This window comes from Gouania willdenowi, chromosome 6, assembly GCF_900634775.1.
Source record: "Gouania willdenowi chromosome 6, fGouWil2.1, whole genome shotgun sequence".
NCBI lineage: Eukaryota > Metazoa > Chordata > Actinopteri > Blenniiformes > Gobiesocidae > Gouania > Gouania willdenowi.
In genome coordinates, this window is record NC_041049.1 from 64,805,032 (window position 1) to 64,828,478 (window position 23,447).

The 23,447-nt window shown below is 37.9% G+C and overlaps 1 protein-coding gene across 1 annotated transcript; it reads left to right on the forward strand.

Annotated features, from left to right (window-relative positions):
* Positions 1-8,824: 8,824 nt before the first annotated feature.
* On the forward strand, positions 8,825-23,441 carry hyal4 (hyaluronidase 4). Its single transcript, XM_028449986.1, has 4 exons — positions 8,825-8,918; positions 18,063-19,052; positions 20,204-20,293; positions 21,193-23,441. Exons 2-4 carry the CDS (start codon positions 18,096-18,098, stop codon positions 21,691-21,693), a joined length of 1,548 nt encoding a protein of 515 aa, XP_028305787.1. The 5' UTR covers positions 8,825-8,918; positions 18,063-18,095; the 3' UTR covers positions 21,694-23,441.
* Positions 23,442-23,447: the final 6 nt, after the last annotated feature.

Sequence of the window (23,447 nt, forward strand, 5' to 3'; positions counted from 1 at the left end):
ATTTAAGCTTTGGCAATGAAAAGTGTTTATTAAAGAAGAAAAGGAGCAACGCATGGCTGTGATATTCATGATTACAGGGTAAAATGTCACCTTAAAGAAAAACTATGTTAAGGTTTAGGTAGAGCTGAAATGAGAAACGACATGCAAACGTATACATTTAGTCTCTTCAAGGTTCATCTTTGCATGCAATTACTTATCTGTGAAAGCAAGTTCAGAATCAGAATCAGAATTCCTTTATTAATCACAGGGTGAAATTGCTTCTGTTACAGCCACTTAAGAAGAAAATCACAAATAAAAGAATAAAATGTTTAACAAAGATGAAAGAAAGAATAAACGTTAATGATCAGATACACACACATTACAGTAGTAGAAATAAAGTAAGATAGATAATAATAATAATAATAATAATAATAATAATAATAATAATAATAATAATAATACAAATGATATACAAATATGATACAGATATTTATAAAATAAATCCAAATATACAAATATGATACAGATATTTACAACAATCAAGCTATGAGGTTACAGTGATGCATTCTACAGTTTGATCACTACAGGCAGGAATGATTTCCTGTGGCGTTCTGTGGAGCACCGTGGTAGGATCAGCCTGGTGCTGAAGGTGCTGCTGTGACTGACCAGTACATCATGGTGTGGGTGGGACTCATTGACCAAAGACAGAATCTACAATTGAAATTCAAAGGGATCCTCGTTGACGGTTTCTGATCTTTGTTTCTTGGTTCAACCAGACACTGTGAAGTCCTTTCCTTCTACACCTCTGAGTCTGATTCTGCAGTAGATTTATTTCTGTTAAAAGGGAGTTTCTCATCTCCATCGTCGTCCATACTTGCTTATGCGGTAAAGTTGTGTTTGTTATGTGTCGTGGGATGACTGTTGTATTTGGCGCTATTTAATAAAATGTAATAACGTTTAATTTTCTAAACCTTGAAGGGTTTTAGTTTGAACGTGTCACCTTGGTTCAGAATTAAATTAAATAACAAAGCAGAACCTACAGGAAGCCTATTAATATAAAAGCCCATGGAGAGCATGGTAACAGATGTACAATCTGATCTGTCTTCAATTTAACATTTAGAAACAGCCTACAAGCTAACTGTCCAACACAATAATGGAATATATTTTCCCTGTAACAGAAAACTAGTAAAAATTTACCAATACTGCAGAACTCTTGCTGCCGCAGTTTGATAAAAAAGGTACTTCCTGGCCAATGCACATTCCTTTTGGGGCCTAGAGGTCAGAGACATAGGCTGAATGGCCAGAGGTTGAGAGGTTTGAATCTAGTGGAGGGCGAGCTGATCACCTATTTAGATTTTGCGCATTTCCATAGGTAATAGAAACGTCATTGTCGTGATTAAACTTTTTTCAGATACGTCTCATTGCATTGTTTTATGCATCTCATTTACACCGATAAGTTCCACACCACCGACTTGTTTGCTCTTCGTGACATGGCTTTATAGTATTTCAATCGCATTTGTGCACTGAAGTGAAAACCTTTGTGGAGCAGAGCAGCTGCCTGCCGCTGGCTTGTGAAAGCGTAAAAGCTTTTAGTGACATTTGAGTGTTTTTACGAATTTCAGGTGTTTCCATTACCAGTTTTTATTGCACTATTTAAATTTTGTGTATTTCCAATGGTATACGAAATGCAGCTTATAAAGCAAAACCCGCATACTAGCCAGGAAAAACAGCATGTAATCACTGTTAATGACATACCGGGATTGACCAAACTATCAGGAAAACGGCTGACAAGAACATTGCTTGATATTTCTAACTGCAAAGTTTAAAGTACAAAATGTTTCAGCTGTTGAGCAGAGAATCAAATCAGTTGAGACTTTAAAGCATGTCAAGATTAAAGAGGGAAACAGGACCGCTATCCAAGCCGCCTGGTGTCAAGCCGAAATTTATGAATATGGTGAAATTCTTAGATCTTGATCCTTCATAAACAAATCAGCAACATTTATCTTTATGAAAGCCATGAGATGCAGCAGTAGGTTAGTGGTTGAGAAACAACAGTGTGACTGTTGAGGAAAACTGGCTGCTCTGCAAAAAAAAGAGTGGGAATTCATACAAGACCACACAAGTGTAAAAAGTTCAGATCATTTCTTGAAAATGTTTAGTCCCTGCCGACATTAGACTTCTACGAGGTCCAAAAGAACCTGGAAAGGGATTGTAATCCAGGGATGAACTTGGAAAACAGATGTGTTTACACAAAGTGAACTTAGAGACGCAATTTTGACAAAATGCAATGCATTAGAGAACCAGCACATCCCTCCTCAGATGAGCTGAACTAGGTTATTCTTTTCCATTGACACTTGCCAAGTAAAAGGAAAAAGAGATATTAAAAACCAAAACCTAACAAATACCAAAACAAAGATATATACCGGTTAAGGAAGTGGGCTTGTAATCAGATGGCCACAGGTTTGAATCCAACCTGGGCCATCACTGTGGGATGTTGAGCAAATCTCTTAAACCTAACAGCTTGTGTTGTACATCGCTTTGGGTAAAAGCGTCCACTAAATGAAATTGTAATCTTTCAAAATAAAAAAAACTATCTAACGTAATGATTAATTGACTTACTCTAATGACCCAATGACAATACTCCAGCAAATAATCTCCATGCCCTTTATGCATTTAGGGAAGAAAGTCAGGAAATGAGGACCACCTGAGTGAAAACAGAAGGAAGGAACCTAAAGACACAGACACACAAAGTGATTTTTAATAGAAAAATTGCATCCGTTGTTTGTGTTGGAAACACAGAAACACGGAAAAAATAACAACAACAACAACAAATCAGAACAGCCTCAGTGAGGCGCATCCACAAAGCCAGTCCTTCCTTTTGTACCATTCACTGTGTAAAATACAAACAATTTTCTGACCTTACCTTTGCTGAAGCTCTGGTAGCTCAGGTGTTGGTCTCCCATCTTTTAAAAGCTGTCGTTTTTCCTCAAAAGAAAGTTTCTCTATCGTCTCAGCGACCACACTCTAACAATTCACTAATGCACTCTGAACGTACTTATAGCATTTAGCATAGCGCGGTTACGTAAAAAGGCAGCTTAGAGAGCTGCCTTTTTACGTAAATGGTTTTCATCTTGCATGCGCAAACACATAAAAACACGCTATGGGGCCAGGGGCAGAGCAGCAATGTGCCTTTGGGAGGGGGTGTGGCCTCCACCCGCCTTACAGCAGAGTGAGACTGTGCAGCGTCTCTGCCGTACCAGCAAATAACAATGTTTAGTCATTTAGGCTATGAAAAGCACAAAATGTTGACACTTTCAAACTTATAGGTACTGTAGGCTATCGGAAATGGAAAAATAAATAATTTATCATTCTATTATAATTAAAACAAATAATCAAATTATCAATTCTCCCTTGGGTAGGCACTGCCTACCGTGCCTACCCTAACTGCACATCACTGGTTTATAAGGTTGAAATTGCTTTGATCTCTATGGTAAAAACTCTCTTATTGACATGGTAGTAAAAGTTTTACACATTGCGTTGAGGGATGTAGAGTCCCGTGGACGGATACATAGAAGTTTTTTTAGGAGGAGATTTCCACCTCAGCACATTATAGAACAATAAATAACTAGCATTGTTGATACCAGAAACATAAGACGGTTTGAAGGTTGGTTTCTTAAATGATAATAAGTTTATGGAAATATATTTGCAACCAAATAAACAGGGTAGGAATCTGTAGTCTATCACCAGTCAATGGAAATGGAAAATGTGTTATTAGCTTCTTTAGGGGGACTTCTATTTCCGTACAGTCGTGGGTTAGGAGCTGACGCCATTTCTTATTTGATGGATAAGGATCACCTCATTTCCTTCATTAAACTACTCTGTCGTGCAACATGTTTTAAACCTCACCCAGACCCAAAACGATCACTCCCACCACCAACAAATGCCTTATGCCTCTGCAGGCGAACTTGATGAGGATCTATGCAGTCTATGACAAAACCTTTACATAACAGTTCATATGTCAGCCTCCGACTCACTGTCGCAGCCTGGAAGACACTGATACTTTTCATATGCAGGGGAAATGAGGAGAAGATGAGGAGAAGTGAGGGGGTTGAGAAGGTGAAGTGGTTGAGGATGGACCTTTTAACTGCAGATGTAGTGGAAAAGTATCTGCAGTCAGGACAGCAGTGCCAGGCCAAAGGAATGCAAGTAACACCCCCACTACCGAACCCCAACCCAATGTGGTAATGTGGTTTCCTCTTTAACGCATGCACGCATACATGCACACACACAGAGTTTGAAGTAATATGAAATCACTCTCTCAGGCTTACTTTTTCCTTCCCCTCCGAGTTGAGCATTTATTTACACATGCAAGAGAACAATGTTTAAATGGTTTGATGCTTTTGAAAGAGTTGGATTTATTTATTCTTGACTGTGTTTATCTGTAGAGTAAAAAAAAAACTCATATAATTTGGTTCATGTACTCTACTACAAAGCTGGATTACCTATTATGGCGCTAACTTCCATGATTTATTCTGTGTGTTCTGTACTACGACACTGGTTAACTTCTTGCCGGGGTTAGTAACCATAGTAACTCACGCTCAACGGCTAACCTGATCGGGAGCAGGTTAAGTTCTGTTTAAAACCTCGGAGAGTATAAAAGCACCGACTCCTGATCAATCAGTTCTCTTGCTAAATGACGCGCCCAAGTATGGGCGGAACATTTTCGGAACACGTTGTTGCATAGATCAGATCTGACAGGTGACAGGAGAGAAAGAATATTTATGGATTGATCCAATCCTTTCATTTACCTGATGACATCCTCATGAGTTTAAGAGCTTGTGAAAATCAGCAATGATACACCATAAAACAAGACCTGTGCAGAAGTTTGCTGAAATATCTACATTAGTTTCACTTCAAAAATGAGCAATACGTTATGTTCATGATACAGGATTTTTGGACCACACCGAACCACTTTTCACTAAATCTAAATTATTTACATTAGGCTTAAAGGGATATAACTTAAAGGCATCCTCCACTGTTTTTACAAATGTGGTCTAAAACCTTTGAAATGTCCCAACAAAATGCATTATTTTGCACCATATTCATTTTATAACTTTTAAAAATGATGCCAATCGCCCCTTTCAACCTATTGAGTTCTATAGGAGGAGAAGCATTCAGGATCATTTAGCAGCTTTTTCACTCAAAATTACAACTTGTGCTGCTTTGGGTTGCTCTAAAAATCAGTGAAAGTTAAAAAAAGTAGATGTAAACCTATTTTGTTTATCAAAATTTGATAAATTTAATAACATTTAGAAAGAGCTTTCTCACACTCCCTAAAACTGTGGACACTTTGACCCTAAAAACAAGTTTCCAGAGTCTAAGCTGAGAGCTGACTTTCAATGTTTTGTGGTTTATTATTACTTATATCCTATTAGTTGTATTTACCCTGTGAAATTAAGTAACGATCATATCACACAAGTTTAAATAACCCAAAGCGATTACTGTCTTTTAAAGTCAGAAATGACCACAGCCCCTACAAACAGGCATACCTACAGTGTAGCTGTGTAGACAAGATTTCAAAAGCTCAGCAGATTTCTAAGTCATTACTGAGTCATGGCATTTACTTAAACACTGCTATGTAACGTGCAATTGTTGTAAATTGAAACGATGTTGTAATTGAAACGTCTCAATCCAAACACAGTAAATGGAGTGCAGTTGGGTGACATGTTTACTGAGCATAAAACACTGGGTTAAAAGGGAAAATCCATGTATAAATTTACCAGAATGACTAACTGGAATTGGATTTTCCAAGATTTTGTCTTCTGGATGTAAGTATGCATGGTTGGTTACCCACTGGAATCTCAGCTCAAGCTGAGTTTAAGTATTAAGTCCTTATTACATGATGTATGATGTAACATCACACTACACAGAGAAGTAACAATACAAATTCACAGAGAATAAGATTTGTCTTACCTGGTTATTATGTTGGTGGCAAAACATTTATATTGGTGTGTTGCAACCAATATGAATATCATGGCGCCCTGTACTCCAGGTTAAAAACTAAAGGGAAAAAACAAAACAAAACCTCATATTCTTTTCCCCAGTTCTGTTTCTTTCTACAAGCGCAACAGAGCCTTAAAGCAGACATATTATACCCATTTTTCACATTTGAAAACAGTTCCCTGTGGTCTAAATATATAATATATAACATATCTGTGCTGGAGTTTGGTCAAAACATAACATGAATCAAGCAAAAGCGGAGGTTTAAGACCCGGTATAAAACATCTCTTTCAGAGCGCTCCGTTTTCCCCCTCCCCTTGCCCCTCTCTTCCGCAGGGTGTCCCGAAATGAGTTATGAGGTCATGGAAACAGTCTATGGATGAAGTGATTGGAACTACGGAGGGGACACATTCATTGTCATTAAAGGGATCCTCCACTGTTTTTACAAATGTGGCCTAAAACCTTTGAAATGTCCTTATTAGAATATCTATGCCTAACAAATCACATTATTTTGCACCAAATTCATTTTTATTAACTTTTAAAACTGGGACTACTTTACCCTGTGCACCACCATGTTGTCCACAGGATCCTGGTTGCAGAATCCTACTGCTGCTCTACGCAGCATGGATTTACATCATGCACATGGAGCTCTTCTTCTCTCCTTAATGGCATCTAAGAAACAGCAGAGTGGGAACTGTCACCCCCTGTGGCCACAGATTTTTTTTAATTTATCATTTTTCAGTAAACAAAAGAGGTTTACATCGAATTTTTTAAGTTTACTAATTTTTAAGGAAGCACAAATTGTAATTTTGACTGAAAAAGCTGCTAAATGATCCTGAATGCTTAAAATCCTATAGAACTCAATGAACTAAAAGGGGCTAATCATGTCACCAATGATGTCATTTCAACATGGCGGCACACAGGGTAAAGTAGTCCCAGTTTTAAAAGTTGATAAAATGAATATAGTGCAAAATAATGCATTTTGTTACACATAGATCGTCTAATAACGACATTTCAAAGGTTTTAGGCCACATTTGTAAAAACAAGTGTGGCCACTTCCTTCTTGTGTCTTCGGCAGCTGGAGTTCGAAGCAAAGCCCGATTCAACTTGTGACATCACAAACTCAAGAAATTTGAAACGGAACACTTTTCTCTGTGTTGTAAGACTTACACAGACCACAAACAAAGAACTGGATGAGTTTATTTCACTTTTTGTGTGGTGGTGGACACTCAAGTTACCTCATTTTTGTTCAAAATTTACAGTGGATTTTTTTAATATGTCCCCTTTAAGACATTCTCTCATTCCTTTCCCTTTTCCAAAAAACCCTTTGCTCCTTGTATTCTTTCAGGATTGTTGAGTTTATGTGGTCTCACTTGTGGTAGCTTAGCATACCAACATATTGGCATGGTGTGGAACATTTTCTGTTTGGATTTTCAGCAGAAAAATCTGTATTGTTGTTACGGTAGGTCTTAAAAACACAGAGCCGTATTACTAGCATAGCATCATTGTTTTGCTTACAGTTGAAATCATAATTTATAGGCTGAGTAAGCACAATCTTTGTTCACTAGATTAAATTAGATTAAACTTTATTGGCATTGTTTGTCCAAGTACAACACAGAAAAATGCTGTTTGGCAAGTTCATACTACAGAGAAATTACTGCTAGCGATGAGGTATGACAAGTTTGAAAATGAGTAGAAAAATAAAGGGTATTTGTACAAAAAGAAAAAAGAAAGATAGAAATACTGAGCAAATTATTTCACAGGATACTGATAATTGTTTTATTGCACATAGAGAGTTCAGCAGGATTATGGTAGTTTTCGTATACCGACTATATCGGAGGATAAAATCGCTTTAAAGTTGACCATTGCTTAAACATATGTAAATTATACAATAAATAGAAAAGGAGGAAAAATGTTTGCAAACGCAGAAAAAAAAGCAGCTTTTTTGAACCAAATTTTAACAATGCAATCATTGCTCACTTAAAAAGAACCCCAGCAAAGTTTGAGAAGGTGCAGAAGGAAGCTTAACGCTTATCTAGTCCTGCCTGATACTTCCAAGATATTTTAAAAAGTCTGACATTTGAGCAAATATATACATAAATAGACAAGAAAATACACACAAATATAAACAAAAACAAGCATTCATAGGCCTACCTATACTTACATAACTTTAACATCTCCATCTACTCATCAGATTCTAGTCCAAAATATTTTTTCTTTATGTTGTTACAACTTTTAAGTTTAATATTAAGACTGTTCCAAAGGGATACCCCACATACTGAGATGCACATGTTTTCAAAGTAGTCTGGAATCTTCTCTTTCTAAAGTTCAATTCCCCCGCAAATCATACTACCCTTGTCTATTTTTGTTAGTGTTCTGTAATTAGCTTTATATATCATTTGTAATGTTTTAAACTTAATCAAGTCCATAAACTTCATTTTTAGAAAAAGTGGGTATCCTGCATGATTTATGATCCTTATTATTTTTTTTTGCAAAATACATCACTTTTGTAGGTTGCTTTTGTATGTTTCCCTAGACTTAGCTTGTGTTTAAAAAAAAACACACATACAGTAAGTTGTACGGACAGAGAGAGCAGTTGTTTACGTCTGTGTTACAGACTGTGTGAAGTGGATGAGCGGAGAATTTGTGGAGTGGATCAGGGTTTTAAAGCCTCTCTCTCTCTCTCTCTTTCCTGACTTTGTGTCTATGCCTCTCGTCCCCCCTCCCCTTCCTCTCTGGGCTCTCTAATCATCGTGTTTTGGTGCTGAAACATTCTCCTCCCTCTCCAATACTCACAGCCTTGTATAAAACGTGTGGGCAACTAAGGGTGGGTTTCAGACGGACAGAGAGAATGAACGCTGCGCTTCACAGTTGTTTGCTGCTCCACCATGACCTCTGATATGACCTCTTACAGAACAACAGCCTGTACCTGAAGACAGGTGAGATGTCACACTGTTTAACAGTTTATGTGACTAAAGACCAAGCGTGGTCTTTGTTTTGCAGTACAAATAGAAAAAAAGAGGGGTTTTTTTGTATAGTTGGCTATTTAAGCAGGAGAATTCTGACCTTTAAATGTAAACAATGTTACTTCAAAAGCTTATCTTGAACTGCCACATTGGATAATTTGATGGATGGTTGATTCTGGTCAAACTAACTAACTAACTAACTAACTAACTAACTAACTAACTAACTAACTAACTAACTAGCAAAACTGCGGAACTCTCTATCCATGTATCTAAAATTAGAGACTAGTAACATTGCTTTCAACAATGGACTACAAACATTTCTAAAATCAAAACAACAGTGTTTATATTATTAGTTTGACCTGGTTTCCCACTTGCCCGTGTTGCTTCTGCCCTACAACTGACTGTATTTAACTTTGAATATTGCTTTTATTTTTGTAATGTTATGTGCAGTGCATATTTGTTACTTTTAATCTTTTTAAAAGCCTCCTGTGGAAAGGTGTTGTAAATTAGCAGATGCTAAAACACTCAAAACAATACATCTGGGTTACCAATGTAATTGTGATGTCCATATCAAAAATTAATTAAAGGGATTCAATCAACTAACTAACTAACTAACTAACTAACTAACTAACTAACTAACTAACTAACTAACTAACTAACTAACTAACTAACTAACTAACTCCTAGAGTTAAAGCTAAGAGTGCAAACACAGTATAGCAGGTTTACTGGAAAAGTAAGCCCATAGCGATTTGATAGAAGTTCATCATAGCTTCCTGTAAAAGTTCTCCAGTGTTTATGGGCGTGTGGTGAACTCCAAGCTGCCTGGATTGGCTCAGAGATCTCAAAGGTGGAGTCAGAGTTGTGAGCTAACAGGATTTCAGGATCGTGCTTTAAGCTGTTGCAGTCAAATGGGATTAAAGGTTCAGAGGAGCTTGTTTGAATGATGTGCTGCCTTTGGGTGGCCTGCTGGCAAACTATATGACAGGTCCGTAGATCAGTTACCTATAAAGTTAAAATATTCAGATTAGATTAGAAACATGTGTTCTGTCATTACATCGACAAAATCTGAACTTTGTATCTTTAGTTTGTCTGCGATCAATCTGGGTATATCTAAAAAATACTTGTGCTGCAGTAAACAGTGTAGACTTAAAACTAGAAAGTTATCGGTTATATCCTGGGGAATGATGACCTATGTTCTCCTTCTATATCGAGGCATTTCCTCTTGGGATTCCAATGTCCTCTTTCATGCTGAAGGTGATAAAGAGTACATAGTTCTTGTGTGCATGTAAAATCCTTGTTTGTTAGTGTAAATCACCAAAAAGAAAAAAATGAATCTATCTAATCTCAGGTGTACGGTGTACATATGAGGACATCCTTAGGTCTCAGAGTGAGGTATGAGGTATCAGGAAAACCTGTCATTTGTCAGAGCACAGTCAAATGACACCTCAGTCTTCAAAATAAAAGTTGTCAGACTCAACGGCATCAGGCCTGAAAATACGACATGAAGTATTTTGAAGAAACCAGATATACACATGACGTTATCAATATGTGCAGCTTCGGATATGACAGAAAGTTGAAAACTGTTATTTTCTATTTATTTTTAAAGGTTAAGCTATATCAATGTTTAATTTACCTCATGTACTGTATGTCTTTATTAATCAAACAATATGGTGCTATATCTTAACTTTTAAAAGATAAAAGGAAAGAACGGCTTTGATAAGTGAGGCCGTTTCATCTGACGGAGATTTGGCTGAGTCATGAGCCCAGTTGGTTTTTCTGATACCTGATACATCACCCTGAGACCTGAGGATGTCATAAAACGTACTGTGTAGAAGTGCCAAATGACTCTTAACAGGAGTAATCATTATGATGGATGAATGGATGGATGGAAGGATGGATGGATGGATGCATCATTGGATGAAGGAAAAGAGGGATGAAAGCATTATGGATGGATGGATAATGAATGAATGGATTAATGGATGGATGAATGGATAGATGGATAAATGCATGCATGAATGGGTGATGAATGCATGGATGGAACAATAGTTGGATGGATCGATGGATGATCGATAAATGATGGATGCATGGATGAATGGATTGATGCATGGATGATGGATAAATGCGTGGACAGATGGATGAATGGATGGATGGATGGATTGATTAATGGATGGACGAATGGATAGATGGATAAATGCATGGATGGATGGATGAATAGTTGGATGGATGGATGACAGATAAATGGATGGATGATGCATTGATGGATGGATGAATGAATAGATGAAAGCACTGATGATGGATGAATGAATGGGTGGATGAAAGCATCGATGGATGATGGATAAATGCATGAATGGATGGAAGGATGGATGGATGCATTAATGGATGAATGGATGAATGGATGGATGGATGGATGGATGGATGAATGGATGGATGTATGGGACTTCTTCTGTCCTCTGTTTCCTATAGAACAGACCAGACACACATTACACAGTTTAAATAGAAATAAAGGCCTTTTCCCTCTCATGGACTTAAACTCTTCTTCTCTCTTTTCTTTATTCAACTAATCCTCACTGACCTTGTCATGTTGCCTTCACTGCAAAGACTTGTGGAGCCTCTGCTGCTCCCTCACCAGGCCACGAGATTTGTTTTGGCCTTGCTGTGTGGAAACATCTCAGTCTTGGTGGTCTCCAGTCTTCCAGCTTCACTTGTTCAGGACCTCATGTGAGTGGGATGAATCATGACAGCGCTTCATTTATGAGAATATTTGCCAAACCGTTTCTCACTTTAATGTGGTTAACACAGTTTGACCAGCTTTGGACGCAGCGCAGAGAAACGACTCAAGCAGAATTGTGTTTCTGGATGGGTGCATGGTCGATGAAAGAGAATATCCTGGTACATATTCAGCTGGAGACGAGTATGGAGTAGTGACATGACTAGAAACTAACAGAGGAATCAATGCTTTGATTATCAAATGGATGAACAGTCATCAAGATGATTTATTACACTTTATGAACACAAGCAGAATAAATTCATTCACAGGTTGATTTTTCCCACTTTAAAGCCTTTTTATTTACAACTAGGGTTGGGGTCAATTAAATGTTTCAGTTTCAATTATATTTTCAATTACCCGTGTTCAATTACAATTCAATTACGATTACAGTGACCAGCATTTTTTCCAATTCCAATTAAATTTGTATTATTTTTCATCCTCAGAAAGTAAATTACAATAAGGTTCTCAATTACAATTAATCACAATTACTGAGCCTGTAATAAATAACCAAAAAACGTTAACCCACTTCTTATATTAGCTTTCTGTTAGCATTTTTTATAACAGGTCCTAAATCAGCTGTAAAATACACTAAAAACCAATATCTTTCCTATCTATTGTTAAGCTTCCTAATCAATGAAATATAGGTTTTAGTATTTTTTTAAATGGTAAAATGTAGGAAAGCTTGATATGAAACATATTATAATAATTGTTAACATGTGTACATAGAACTGTAACATGGTTCCCCAGTAAAATTATAATTGTCATTTTTTATAGAACTTTCATGATGATTACAATTAAAAAGTCAATTATCTGAACTCAATTACAATTTAATTATGATTACTACAAACAACAGATTGTTAAAATGACAATTACCATTATAATTACACCAATTTTGTAATTATTTTCAATTATGCGATTACTATTATTAAGTCAATGTATTTGAAGGGCTACAAAAATAACTTGAATTTGATAACACATGATCATGTGGGTCAACAAATGCTGATTGTTAATTTCTTGGCGCCATATATCAAGCATGCATATTTAAGCTGGCATGTTGGCGAATAAATGAATCTGTCCCCACACAAACAAAATCGTTATTTTCTTCCAGAATAGTCTTTTTAGTGGATGTTAGTTATCTTACCAGGGATTCAGGCAAGAGGTGACGTATAGAAAGGTGGCAGAGTTATTGCACAATGTGATTTATTTTTAGGTTGCCAAATTGTTATATCGTTATTTTATTTAGTGTCAATGTAATTAATCATTTTTATCCTCTGTAAGAAAATAAAAATTCTTTATTTCAATATTTTTTTAAAACTATAGGGAGCCATTGCAAAAGTGTCAAAGAGCCAAATGAGGCTCCAGAGCCGCAGCTTTGTAAAGTTTTATTGTATTGTAAACATTTTCCATGAAGTACTTTGCTCAGGTTTTTTTTGTGCTAAGCTAAAGGCTACATTTTACCTAACGTATTGCCGACCTTCCACATAATGAATGAGTTTGTTGCCAGTTGCATCGACTACGTAACGATAACAATAACAATTGCAGATGTGACTGAATGAAACTGATGGGAGTGATAGGGGTGCAATTTAATGTGTCTATTGTCATCCAATAATTTTACTTTAGTGTGGATATTTATTATTTTTATTAGTATTTATTAGCCACTAGGGGTGTAACGTCATAGTTAACTCACGATACAATATGGAATTCGATATAGGGCTCACGATAGAAAATATGATATATTTAAAGATTGGAAACAAATTCCCAATGAAGAGTAACACATGTGTAAAAAATCTTTGTTGATGAAAAACAATTGGATTGAAAAAGTGTGAGACATTGTGTGTGTGTTTGTACCATAACATTTCGTTACATTGTTATTAGCTATTGCTCCTTAACCTGATCTGAGTTTGGTGAACCCTGCCCACAGAAATGACTTATAAAAAAAAAAAAAAAAAAAGACATAAAACAATGAAAAAGAAATAAACAAAAGTAAATAAAAAAAATAAAAAAATAATATAATATATATAAAATACACATCATACAAAACAGCCACAAAAACGCACAAAGCCTTTTGTTATTTCCCATATCTGACTTACAATATGCTTCTGTGTCTATTGTAACAGTTTTCTGATCTCCAACATTTCTCCTTACACTCTCATCATTGTTCTAAATGCCTTTCAAACGCTGTTTAAACTGAGTCGGCCGGTCGTTGGAGACAAAGGCGGGGTGATGGGGTAAACACAATTAGTGGTCTCATTGCAAAACATGCTGTAACCACAAAAATGTATGTTAATCTCTGGAGTCTGGGACACTGAGCACCAGTAACTCGAGTGGGAGGCAGGTCACTGTCTTTTTAGACAAAGAAACCACATTATTGAAATATTCTATTCTTCTTCTTTATTTGAAGAAAAACAACCAATTGGATAGAATATCTCCTAAGGCTTCCTTTGTAACATGTACCTGCTGCATAAGTAACTGTCTTGGTATTATGCTTCAAATCCATTTACACCACATTAAATTATAATCGAACTTGACAATAACTTGGTGACTTTGCTAAAGCTGAACATAGTTAACTAACAGATGGTGTGTGTGTGTGTGTGTGTGTGTGTGTGTGTGTGTGTGTGTGTGTGTGTGTGTGTGTGTGTGTGTGTGTGTGTTATTTTGGCTCCAAGTCTTTCAGTTCTTTTCAAGTGGTTTGCCTTCATTCCCTCAAATCCAATTCAGGATGTGCTTCTCACTTTTCCTTCCCTTTTTGCATGTGTTTCAGGTGCTATTTTTTAATTTTTTTTGCCGAGATAAAATTCCTATTAAAGGCTTGGATTCATTTACTCTGGAGATCCTTTGCGTTGAGATGTTGGCATACTCGGGAAGGGCGGGGTATGAGATAACGTCCTTCAAAGTGGGTTTTGAGTTTTAAACATTTGATGATGAAAGATTAAATTGGTTTCTCTCCAATGTTTATTCAAAAAGGTCCCAAGTGGGCTTGTTATCAGATGGGAGAACTTCCAGGTGGTGAGCCAACATTCCTAGTGAAGAAAAACTTCAGGCCTTGGCAGCGAGTGAGGAAATTCACGGAAAATTCAGGAAATATTCCAACGGACATAGAAAAGATCAGATAGTTGACAGTTTCCTTGAATAAGTGGTGCCACTTCACAAGAACCACAGCCATCAACAATCTCTTATCTTTATCAATGCCAGACTGACATGTGGCTCAAAGCTACCATTCTAACACAAAGAAGACTTTAAGAAGGGACACAAATATGATTTACCCTACATGGCGTCGATTGTAAAGTTGTGCATGCTAAAACAAACAACTTTTTGCAAAATTTAGCAACAAACCACATTTACAAAAAGCATGTGATTCTTTTTTTATTTGACCAGATTTACAACAATATTTGTGAAATGTGTGTGATTTTTTTCTCGTAAAAATATGTCAATGTTAAATCCAAATGTTTAATCTAAATGTTACATTTAAATATAAATGTTACATTTAAATCTAATGTTAAATACTAAATCTAAACGGTGAATTTGCTTATTAGCTAAATATTTAGTTTCACCCGTGACACTTAGATGTAACATTTAGCTTTAGATTTAACACTTGGATTCAAAATTTAAATTTTACATTTAAGATTTACATTTACCATCTAGATTTAGATTTACATTTAGATTTAACATTGACATTACATTTTTACAAGAAAAAAAATCTAAATTTTCACATATATTGCTTTAAATCTGATCAAAAGTTAAAAAAAAAAAATTCACATACATTTTTTAAATGTGGTTTGTTGCTAAATGTTTCAAAATGTTGCTGTTTATTTTAGCATGCGCAACTTTACAATCAGCACCCTATTATATCCAAGTTCCTTTATATATATATATATATATATATATATATATATAGTGTTCAAAGAGCATGACCTGTGTGGTACCCTAGGGGTACAAGATGGCACTACAGGAGTGACATGAAAGAGAGAGAGTGGAAAATAAAAAATAAAGTGTCGTGAGACGACTTGAAACGATAAAAACGAAATAAATAAATCTATTCTGGAGCCACTAATCTGTTGTTCAACCGGCCTGAAATTTCTAAAAAATGAAAAGATTTTTTAAATGATTTAATTATTCTTTAAAAATAAATAAATAAATAAAAAAAACACCAACTGTATTTCTATACTTTTAATTTGTGAAATACAAATGTAGTTCAAATAAAATGCAGTAAAAAAAAAAAAAAAACTGAGCTCAAACATGTTCAAAAACTAATTTTGGAAAAAAAAAATGTCTTTGGGGTCACCAGAATTTCTTGATATCAAAATGGGGTCAGGATCCAAAAAAGGTTAGGAACCACTGCCCTAACCACTTAACGGTGACCAACTGCTCTCTTTTCTGCCCCAAATACAACATTGCAGATCTAGTTGTCACATGCGGGTGTAGGCGCAGAACCAAATGCAGGGACAGAGGCAGAGCTCAGGTGCATTATTCCAATATTTATTGTTTCTTGAGGCTTGGTCAGACAAACAGAGATTCGGCACACAGGTGGTCAGTCCAGGGAGGCAGATGTAGTAAAAAACACAAGAAGGCGAACCAAGAACACAAAGTGAGAGTTAAAAAAAAGAAGAATGTCCAAAAGCAGAGGAAAAAACACTTGTTGTCGACCCAGGAATTACTGACATGAAATCGATCACAGGTGAGAACATAGTAAACAAACTAAACTAAACCAAAGCTTCCCCATTTATACACAGCCATTAATTGCAGATGGTGTCCAATCACCAGCAGCTGGTGCCCAGCAGGAGAAAGCTGCTGGGAGGGAGGTCAAGAGTTCCAGCCTGCCCTCCAAAATAAAACCCCATTCTAACACGAGTATTCTGACAGCTCTCTGTCAGGACAAGCATGACCTTGCCCATCTTTTAATTCCCAAGGTAAAATATCAACCCTCGGCCACCCATCACTATGTATACTGTTTGGGGTCATAATGTTTTGGATTTCCAACTAATGAGACTCAGCAGCTGCAGTAGAAAACTAACAATGGGAATAATCAGAAACATTCCTTAAGTCAAAGCGTGTCTGCTCTCTTCAGATGGAAGTGATTTCAGGGAGGGTGAGCCTTTCATCAATGTGTCTGCTGTAGCATACCAACAGTCGGCTGGGAAAATGATCTGCTCTCACTAAATACAGCAACCACATTAAATCCAAACTCACTGAGTCAAACTGACATGAAAACAAAGAATGGAAAATACTTTGAAACCAAACCAGACATCTAAAGTCATTTAAACCCAACAATAATGAAGGCTTCATCCTCTCACAGAGAAAACTAATGCATCATGAGATACTGTAGGTCTGAGTGGTCTTTTCTCATACTCCATTTCACTGCCTGCAGTCCTAACAAAATCAATGTCTAAATGTGTTTGTTTAATGGATTGATGGCCTGTGTATGTTTTGGTCATAGAATGTTCCATTTAGAATAGGATATTTAAAACAACCCAAAAAGGAGTGGTTATTTGATTTTCACATTTAAAAATCTAAAATCCAGACATTGATATAATAGAATACTGCTACAACATGAATGACAAATAAAACCCAACTGATAACAATATCCACCATGACTAAACTCATGACCATCAGACTAAATTTGTTGTAATATCTTAAGGTTTTGTTTATTCAGACAACTTTCTTTCAGGAAATGTATGAGTTCTTTCTGGTCATAAGGACACACAAAAGCGTTCAGTAGTTGCTTTGATGCTCTCCCTCATAAAAGAATCACGTCTGAGGAAGATAAACATATTTCAAAGAAGAAGACAAAATTGAACTTGCTGGAATTAAATTAATTGTAAACTGAAACTCAACTCACTGCAACACAACATTACCAAACTACACAATTAACTATAATCCAAATACGTCCCACGGACTCAGATTGGCATATACGCCTCACAGCAAGAAGGTCCTGGGTTCAAACCCTGGGGTGGACACTTGGGTCTTTTTTGCGTGGAGTTTGCATGTTCTCCCCGTGCTCAGTGTGTTAAGTCCAAGTACTCTGGCTTCCTCCCACAATCCAAAAACATGACTGATAGGTTGATTGCAGTCTCTAAATTGGCCGTAGGAGTGAATGTGTGTGAGCGGTTGTCTGTGTCTGTGTTGCCCTGCGATGGACTGGCACCCTGTCCACGGTGTACCCCCGCCCTGCGCCCAGTGTGAGCTGGAGATAGGCACCGGCAGACCCCCACGACCCTAAAAAATGGATGGATGGACACAAAGTCAAACAATAAGAAATGAATCCAAATTTAAATGTGTTAAATACTAGTTGTCTTATCAATGCACGTGTTTGTTTGTTGTGTTAGTATGTAACAATGTTTCTCTCTCTTTAGGATGAATGACAGTTTCTCGTCCTGATACCCAGAATGCCTGAGGTGCCTGTGGGCGTGGCATCCTCCTCCCATCATGTGGTACCTGTTGCTCTCACCTGCTCGTGGCTGCTTCTGGTTCTTCACTGTGCCTTTGGACAAAAACCAGCCAAACTGCCTCTGATCACCAGAAAGCCCTTCATTGCTGCCTGGAATGCCCCGCTGGATATGTGCACTATTAAGTACAATGTCACGGCTAACCTTGACCGCCTCTTCCACATCCATGGGAGCCCCCGTGCTGACTGGACAGGCCAGAACGTCACCATCTTCTACGCCAACCGGCTGGGATACTATCCGTACTACACTCCACAGGGGGCCGCTGTGCATGGTGGCCTGCCGCAGAACTGCAGCCTGGAGACACACTTACTCAAAGCGTACAAGGACATTAACCACTTCATTCCTTCAGAGGACTTCCGTGGCTTGGCCGTCATTGATTGGGAGTTCTGGCGGCCCCAGTGGAGCCGTAACTGGCACAAAAAAGACATCTATCGCCGAAAATCACGAGAGCTGACGGCAAAGGCGTACATCAATGTTACTGCTGCTGAGGTGGAGGAACTAGCACGGCGGCGGTTTGAGAAAAGCTCCAAGGCCTTCATGCAGAGGACTATCCAGTTAGGAACACGCCTTCGCCCCAATGCACTCTGGGGTTTCTACCTCTATCCCGACTGCCATAACTATAATTTGCATGAGCATAACTACACGGGCTTCTGTCCCCTGTTGGAAAGGCTGAGAAACGATGATCTGCTGTGGCTGTGGAACAGCAGTACGGCGTTATTCCCGTCTGTGGCAATCAGGAAAAGCCACACCAACAGCATCAGCAACCTGCATTTCTCCCAACACAGGATCAGGGAGGCCCTGAGGGTCGCTTCACTGACCTCAAAGGAGTACGACCTTCCTACCTACATCTACCTGAGGCTGGGCTACAGAGACGAGGCCATGGCCTTCCTCACCAATGTAAGGATAGACTTCCTCACAAGGGCCCTCACTTATTAACTGTTTGTACATTCAGATCTGAGCATAAGACGTGCGTTCGAACAAATTCACTTGTGTGGATAGCAAGAAAAAATTGCTTTGGTGATCACTGATCTGCCTCAGAGGGAGTCATGCAGGCAAGCCTCGCAGGCAAGTCAGTGTATAGACACGTCCACTCATGAATATGCATAAGCAGGCAGCAAACAGCCCGTTGGTCAGAAAGGCACTTTTTAGGGGCTAAAACTCTGGAAAAAGTTTGTGAAAATAAGCCTCAAGTAGTATGATTTGTTCTTAGAACAAATAAGGATGGGTGAAAAATGCATGATATGGGACCTTTAAATGTAACATCTTTTGGCTCAAGGCAAGTCTTTAGTTAAAATAATAATACTATATACACATTACCTTACCTTGAAGGGTAATGTGTATATGAGGGTGGGTAAAAAGTCTAATTTACTGACAATAGCCTGAGTCTGCCCTACGGGCAGTCAACTCATGTCCACTAAACTCATGTCCATTTAGTTGACATGTTTATCTCACAAAGTTGCATATATAAGGTATATATATATATATAACAATTGCGTTATGCATTGACACTGGGCTATATGTTTGCTTCTAGCCACCAGAGGGTGCTGTGGATATATATATCTCAATGCATCCACTTACTGACTTCACTCATCATGTAATGGACTGACTTAAACTACTGTGCTGTGAAACGTGTTCAAACCCATTCCTTAATCACTTAAATAATGTCTTTGAATTGAATTGAATGAGGCTTAATTATTAAGGTGTATTGTCAGACTAACACACTGGATCTCAACTGTTACATAAGCCTTAGGAATGAACCTTTGTCAATCACAGGCTGTGATTCAATAAAAGGAACATTTTCAAATTCTCAAATTTAGACTGTGAAAAGATGGAGCATTTTAAACTGGAAAAGGTTTAGTATTAGATTGATTAGTAACCCATTGAAAACTAGCACTTTTTAAAGATGTGGTTCTCAAAATTTTCCTTCTTTTTTTGGTGCCCAGACAACAACACATACTTTTTGCAGCTGTACTGCACACTGTGTACTGTACACTGTTTCAGGATATACTGAGTAATATTTTATTTATTTTGTATTTCTTTCCAAACAGAAAGACTTGATCCATACCATTGGTGAAAGTGCTGCTCTGGGGGCGGCCGGGTTTGTCATATGGGGAGACCTGAACCTCACCTCATCAAGAGTAAGTGGTTTCTGCCCCTTAATGTCTAAAACATGCAGCCTTTACCTTTTGCTGCTGTGTGGTATCAGTGGAGATTATCCTCATATCACAAAGTTGTCATGTACTATATGTAAAATATACATCTTTGACTTTCCAAAGTGCAACGTGGGATGTTTACAGCATCTAAAACTAAGAAACAGCTAATTCTCTGAGGCAGCAAAATGCAATTTATCTTTGAATATTTAATTCATTTTTCTACCATGCAAAGCTGTAACTTCACCTTTAGTTCATCAATTGTCATTAATCACAAATGGGTTTGACATCTGTTGATTATTCACTTGTTCCAAAGTCCTACTGGTGGAGGTAAGCTACATCTGAAGACACATCTGCATTTAAGGATTATTATCTTCTGGTGGTTAAAAGCTAAAACTGGATAAAATAACATTACCACAAGGAAAAGATGTTGCCACCCAGTTTACTGGCTTTTAGAAATCTTTAAAACAAAGCATTTTTGCAATAAAGAATGAGACCTTGTTTTTTTTTTTGCCTATAACAGTGTTTCTTAAATGGAGGCACTAAATACTGTTTCATTCCACTTATTCACAAAATGAGATTCTTCAAAATGTGTGTTGTCACTCATTCATTCCATCATTATGTTCAATAGTTATTTTTTCATAGTATTCTGAGCAAAATGTAGTAACCGGACATTAGGGGGGACCTGGATTCAAAAGTAAGAGAAAGGGGTACTTGAGCCAAAAAAGGTTGAGAACCACTGGCCAATACCATTAAAAAGGAAGCGTGAGATCTTGTTTTTTGGATTAAAATCCAACATATATACTTTTAAGCGGAAGTTGTTGGTTGTTTGGGAGTTGGAGCTACATTTATTTAAAAGACAATTGAATACAGATTTGTTTCAACAGTTTAACTGCACAAAGGTGAAGTCCTTCCTGAGCCATCGCCTTGGTCAGTACATCACCAACGTAACACGAGCTGCTGAGGTCTGCAGCGACTTCCTCTGCAAGAGCAACGGTCGCTGCGTTCGCCGAAACCCTCAAGCTCGCCATTACCTCCACCTGAGTGCTGAAAGCTACCACATCCACCCATCTGGTAACGGGGACTTCACAGTCACTGGGTGGCACTCTCAGCACGAACTGCAGCTGCTGACTAAGCAGTTTCACTGTCACTGCTACGAAGGCCACGAGGGAGAAAGCTGCGACAGCATCAACAAAGTGAAGGAGGACGACGGGGCGTGGAGGGTGGATGAAGACGATGAGCAGGAGAAGAGGAGGACAGAGTGGGAGGATGAACAAGGGGAAGGATGGGTGGGTGGGGAGAGCGGAGCCCCACTAGAGGAGTGCAGCTTTCAGCTTATGGCGTTGATGCTCCTGTTGAGCGTGTGGTTTTTAAACACAGTTGGGTGATCTATCCATCCATCCATCCATCCATGTATCCATTGTCTGACCCACTCACTCCTGTTCGAGGTTGCGGGGGGTCTGCTGGTGCCTATCTCCAGCTTTCTTTGGGAGCTAGACAGGGGTACACCCTGGACAGTGCTACACTGGGTGATACAGGATGGAATGGGGTTGCAAAATCCAGCTATTTTTTAGGGCCTATACTATGAAGCTAGGTTTCCTCTTATCAGGCTAACTTCCGGGATTTCATCTGTGTGTGCTATACTGCAAAGCTGTCTAACGTCTTACGAGGCTAAATCACCATGAAAACGACTAACCTGGTCTGGACCAGGTTTTGTTCTGGCTAGGATCTGAGCGAGTACTAAAGTCCCGCCTCCTGACCAATCAGTTCTATTAGAAAATGACCTGTCCAATAAAAGGAGGCTTCATTGTGTGAGCATGTCTCTGTGTGGATCTGATGTGACGCTGACAGGAAAGAGAATATTTAATGTAATCCTTTCATTTACCGATGACATGCTATAGGAAACATTGATGCACTGACCTACATCAGTCAGCTGATAAAGCCTGCGTGCGTCGGACACTTTCAGACCCATACATCAAAATAATGAATTCATAATTCATTAATTCACATTAATTCATGTATTCTGTGGTGACACTGAGAGCCTCAGTCCTGTAAGATAATATAAAAAAACAAATATATTCCACCTTATGATGTAGGCTGGGCTGTATGAACGCAGCATCAGAGACACAGACAAGGTAAAAGTGAAAGTGAAACTCATCAGAGTGTATGTTTATTATCTCACTAATTTAAGTATTAGCACTCATCAAATTTCCATTAATTATTTTCTGCTTTTACTGCAGCAACAGTTTTGTTTTTGGTCAGAATTATTGATTTTAATTCTTCAGACTTTTAAAGAATTATTATTTATTTATTATCATTGGTCTGACGCGGAAACCTCCTCGTCACAACAGTGCACACGTAGCCAGGCTGAAATTAACTCGCTTAACTTTTGTTATTGAGATTCGTAGCACAGCTTCTCTCTGACAGAGAATGTTTGGTTGGGTGAAGCTCGCTAACGGAGACAAATCCACTATATAATTATCTAGCTTCGTACTATAGGCCCTTAAGGTTTTAGTTTGATACTTGAATTAAGGGTCAGAGAACAAATGAGGGTACAATTAGCACAGAAGCATTTACTCCTACTGTTGGATGGACCTCCATGTCTTTGGACTGATCATCAACTACCTGGTAGAAAGTCACCATTGGAACTAGCATAGGGTTAGCACACATTACCACACAAGTCATTATTGAGCCGAAGTGAATGTTACAAATAAGTATTTTAAGAAACAATTGTGTGAAATACAACACTTTCTTCTCTTCACATGGTCCAAAAGCCTTTTTTAGGCATATGGCGTGATGACACTATGACTGTTTTTTACATTGTATGCTACCGATCTGCACTGCCTCTAACGCCAACAACTGCATCGGATATCAAATGAATGTTTTTACAGTAAATACTGTTTGTTGGATTCTGAACTACCTTAAACACGAGTATCCACAGTGACCGTCCTGCTTTAACAAAAGACAATGGTTCATGCTTTTTAAAGCACTGAGTGTGATGTAGGTCAACAATCACAATCATCTGATGGCAAGATTTTGGTGGGTTTTTAATGTCTTTTCAAACAATATTGTTTAACATTGTTATGAACAATAAACGAGAATTATATTATTGACACAATTATAGCAAAACCATGTATGTCCT

What these genes read in the sequence shown, in the direction of transcription:
- hyal4 (XM_028449986.1), top strand. Translation starts at nt 18,096, where the DNA reads ATGCCTGAGGTGCCTGTGGGCGTGGCATCCTCCTCCCATCATGTGGTA. An exon ending in CCATGGCCTTCCTCACCAAT is followed by an intron (nt 19,053 to 20,203) that starts GTAAGGATAGAC and finishes CTTTCCAAACAG; the next exon opens with AAAGACTTGATCCATACCAT. An exon ending in TGAACCTCACCTCATCAAGA is followed by an intron (nt 20,294 to 21,192) that starts GTAAGTGGTTTC and finishes TTGTTTCAACAG; the next exon opens with TTTAACTGCACAAAGGTGAA.